Here is a 3,946-nt window from a genome sequence, read left to right as displayed (position 1 = left end):
TGCTGGGTCGCCCCCGCGCTGCCCCCGGCTCAGCCCGGGCTCAGGTTCTCCTTTGTGCATCAAAAGCAGCCCCTGAAACTTTAATGAAGCCACCGGATCACCCGGGTTGGTGCGGGGAGGGGGGGTGTGTGTGTGGGTGAGGGGGGGCCCAGCCCCACACCCCACAGCTCCCGGTTCCTGGCCCCACAGAGCCCCTCACCATGACCCAGGGCTTCTGGAGGGTCTACAAGGCCAAAGTGCTGCAGACCCTGGGGGGGGCGCGGGCGGACGGGGTGCTGCAGGAGGAGGTAGGGGAGGGGGTGCCACCATGCCTGGGTCCCCCCAAAACGGGGTGACCGACCTCCCTGCCCTTCCCCTGCCTGCACCCCTGCCCTCACCTGGGGGCTTCTTTGCAGGGAGACCCCCCTGAGCTGATGGAGACGACCGAGCCCCCTGCGCTGATGGAGGAAGGACCCAGCCCCGTATCCCAGCTGGCGAGGAAGGTGAGGAGGAGGAGGCCGGGGGAAGAGGGGGGAGGCAGGAGGGGCCCTCTGGGCCCTGGAGGTCCCCCAGTGACCCCGGTGCTGCCTCCCCCGCAGGTGCAGGGGGTGGGTGCCCGGGGCTGGAGGACACTTTCATCCCTCTTCGCCCGTGAGGACGAGCACCAGCTGCTCAGCCCGGAGCCCTGCGCAGACCAGTAAGTTGCAGCTCGGTGGTGGTGGGGGGGGGGACACACCCCAAAGCTTGGATCCATTCAAATCCCCACATCCCCCCATCCCATCACCCGCATCCCTCCTCCCTGCCTACACCCACGGGGCTGGAAGGGAGACACTGGGGGGCTCAGAGGGGCCACCGTCCCAGTGAGAAGTGTCCCCGTACCGATGTCCCCAACCCCGCTCTCTCCCCAGCCCACTGGCCGCCTCGCCACCAGAGCCACCCCCTTCTGAGAAAGCACCCGGTTTTTGGGATCTCTTTGCTACCAAGTGGCAGCAGGCGTCAGGGCCGGACAAGGGGGTGTCACCCCCGGAGCCAGACGAGAGCCCCGGGGAGCCACCAGGTGAGGATGGCAGCGACCTGCGGGAGCCGGAGGAAGGGGCTTTCCACTGGGGCTTCCTGGCCGGGAAACTGGCTGAAATTCGGAATAAAAGTGCCCCCAAGGGCAACTAGAAGAGCACCAGCCAGACTTTCCAGCAGCGTGGGCACCCCCCTGCCCGTGCCCGCGGGCTCTGCGGGGGGTTTTGGCAACTTTGTCTACACTAAAGACCCCGAGGTGCCCCTTTTTCCTGAGTCTTGCCTGCTGCTTTCTTCGCCTTCTGCGCCCCCCCCAGCAGCCCCATGGCGTGGGCTGCCACGGTGGGGAGCTGCCACCCCCAGCCCCGAAGCATCCCCCCTGCCCAGCCTGGGCTCTGCCCACACAAACCACACACGCTGCAAAAAAAATAACAGGTTTATTGAGTGGTGCTCTGGCCCCAGCAGCCCCCGTTTTGGGGAGAAAGGGGCTGTGGGGTGGGAACTGCCCACTCCCCCAGCCTGCATCTTGTACAGGGTGTGAGCGGCCGATGGGGGGGCTGCAGCCCCATCCCACCCCTCTGGGTTGGAGACAAGGGTGGATGGAGAACATAGAATCACAGAATCTTCATGGTTGGAAGGGACCTTTGAGATCACGGGTCACAGCAGGGTGACAGCCGCCTGTTAGACCCTGGGGTCAGGGAGAGACTCACCCAGGGGAGCCCCTTCCCCACATGCCCCTTGGGTGCCCCCACTGTGTTCAGCTCCGGGTAGACCTGGTGGCTCTGGGGGTGGGCAGGGTAGACCTGGTGTCCCTCCCAGCCAGCAGCAGCCCCGTGCCACCAGGCCCAGGGATGCCACCAGCCCATCGGCCACAACCAGCAAGGGCAAAGGGCCACATCCAGCCAGCAGGACCCACACAGGTGTCCTCATCCCCAGCTGGGCTGCCTCTGCTCAGACGGTGGACTCCTTGGCGGCCGCCCAGGCTCTCTGGCAGCCATAGAGCCACTTGATGACGCGGGCGTTGCGTTCCACCACCGAGACGGCAGACCCCAGCCGGGTGTCCGGCTCCTCCTCACCCAGCTCTGCATCCCCCTCGCTGCCCTCTGAGGCCTGCCCGGGCTCCGACTCGCAGGATCCGGGGAGCCGAGCCGAGGCGTTGTCCCATCCCGCCGGCCCGAACCGCTCCTGCCCCAGCAGCTCCACCAGGGCCCGGTCCAGCCCACAGTAGTTGAAGAACCGCTCCTTCTCAGAGAGTGGCAGGGACACACGCAGAGCCAGTGCCTGCTTCCCGGGGGGCTGGGGGGTCTGTGCCACTGGGCTGCCAGGCAGAGGGAAGATACCACCACTGCCACCACCACTGCTGGCACCCGGCGTCCTCACCTCCTCCTTCTCTGCCGGCACCCACAGCATGGGGGTCTCAGGGCTCTGGGGGGCCGGTGACCCCTCACCCAGCCTCCTGGCCGGGGGGGAAGTGGGGGGCTTGTCTCTGAGGGGTCCCTGGAAGAGGCGTCGCACCAGCCCCGAGCCCTTGGCGTTCTCCTTGTCCCCTCCTGGGCAGTCCCGTTTCTGCCGGTAGATGATGAGCGAGTCGGGTCTCAGCAGGCGCCGGCCACCGCTCCGGCGTGACACAGGGGACTGGGGACACGGCAGCTTCCTGGGACCTTCCCGGCTCAGCTCTGAGGCCTGACACAACTCATTACACTGCTGGCGGGCCAAGAGGCGCCGGCCACGGGGGGAGAGCCATGGGGAGCAGCCCCTCAGCGCCGGCTCCTGCCGGCTGTTGATGACCTGCTGGGATTTGACGTATTTGGCCTTGTCGGCTTCCAACCTCTCCACGGCGCTGGGCACCCGGCCCCCGCTGCCCCCCGGCTCCCGCGGGCACTCGGGACCCCGGTTCAGCCAGGCCAGGGGGGAGCTGTGGCCGGGGGCCATGAGGCGGGGGTTGCTGGAGGCGCAGACGGCGAGAGGGGGGCTGCCCAGGGGCACCATCACCTCCCAGCCCCGAAATGGCACCCCTGGACTCTCTGCTCCCCCCAACCCCGGGGTGGGTTCAGTGCTGCGGCCGGGGAGGGTCCCCAAGGTTTTCTACCAGCTCCTGGATTTGGCCCTGGGAGGGGAGAGGAGAAGCGGGGTCAGCACCGAGGCTGCGGTGTCAGCAAAAGGAGGATGGGGGGCAAAGCAGGGCTGGGGGGGTCCCCTCGATCCCTCAGGCAGGCAGGAGGCAGCGAGCCCGGCCAGCCCAGGCAGGAACAAGGCAGGGGCAGGAAGAGAGAAGCGCCGAGCATCCGCCGGTCCGGCCGCATCCCAGGAGCAGCTTCCAACAGGAAAAAATACCGGAGCCAGCTGCCTTATCTCGCCCAGCGCAGGGGCGGCAGAACAAAGCCCGTGCTCAGGAGAGCTGGCGAGCTGCCCCGGATGGGGCCGTGCGTGATGGCAGTGGGGCAGGGGGTGGGGGGTGTTTTGGGGTCTCCATGCCTCGCTCCCCACAGCCAGGCTGAGCTCAGCTGCCTGGGAGGGAATCACAGAACCATAGAATGGTTTGGGTGGGAAGGGACCTGAAAGATACGATCTTTAAGGATCTCATTCCACCCCCCACCCCAGGCAGGGACACCTCCCACCAGACCAGGTTGCTCCAAGCCCCCTCCAACCTGGCCTTGAACCCCTCCAGGGATGGGGCAGCCACAGCTTCTCTGGGCAACCTGGGCCAGGGTCTCAAGGTACTTCTCCTGCTCAATGCACCTGGACCACGGAGCAAAGGGGCTCTTATTAGCCCTGGGGTACGATGGTTCTTGCCCAGCTGTAGCTGAGCACTCATGCAGGACCAGGAGTGAAGGTGGGTGCTGGAGGAAGGGGGTCTGGTGCCTGACCCGGGGGCTGTAAATGCCCAAAACAGATGGTTTTGCTGAGCAAAAGAGGCCTGAACAGCTGTGAAGAGCCATCCCATCGCCAGCGGCCG

The 3,946-nt window shown here is 66.6% G+C and overlaps 2 protein-coding genes across 2 annotated transcripts in view; one reads left to right on the top strand and one right to left on the bottom strand.

Moving 5' to 3' along the window:
* The first annotated feature begins 341 nt into the window (after nucleotides 1–341).
* On the top strand, nucleotides 342–1,207 carry LOC106891865 (testis development-related protein). The gene is made up of 3 exons (XM_014948671.1): nucleotides 342–482; nucleotides 579–676; nucleotides 888–1,207. The coding sequence occupies exons 1-3, from the start codon at nucleotides 414–416 to the stop codon at nucleotides 1,144–1,146; spliced, it is 426 nt and encodes a 141-aa protein (XP_014804157.1). The 5' UTR covers nucleotides 342–413; the 3' UTR covers nucleotides 1,147–1,207.
* A 201-nt stretch (nucleotides 1,208–1,408) lies between these two features.
* The window catches only part of FAM110D (family with sequence similarity 110 member D), a 6,608-nt gene continuing 4,070 nt past the window's right edge, over nucleotides 1,409–3,946 (bottom strand). The window contains exon 2 of the mRNA XM_014948605.1: nucleotides 1,409–3,097. Coding sequence (XP_014804091.1) covers nucleotides 1,942–2,979 — 1,038 coding nt within the window. The 5' untranslated portion in view covers nucleotides 2,980–3,097 and the 3' untranslated portion in view covers nucleotides 1,409–1,941. The remainder of the gene's footprint in view (nucleotides 3,098–3,946) is intronic.

This window comes from Calidris pugnax, unplaced genomic scaffold (assembly GCF_001431845.1).
Source record: "Calidris pugnax isolate Ruff unplaced genomic scaffold, ASM143184v1 scaffold162, whole genome shotgun sequence".
Classification (NCBI taxonomy): Eukaryota; Metazoa; Chordata; class Aves; order Charadriiformes; family Scolopacidae; genus Calidris; species Calidris pugnax.
The sequence above is the reverse complement of the archived record's forward strand: the minus strand, read 5'-3'. Positions and strand labels throughout refer to the sequence as shown.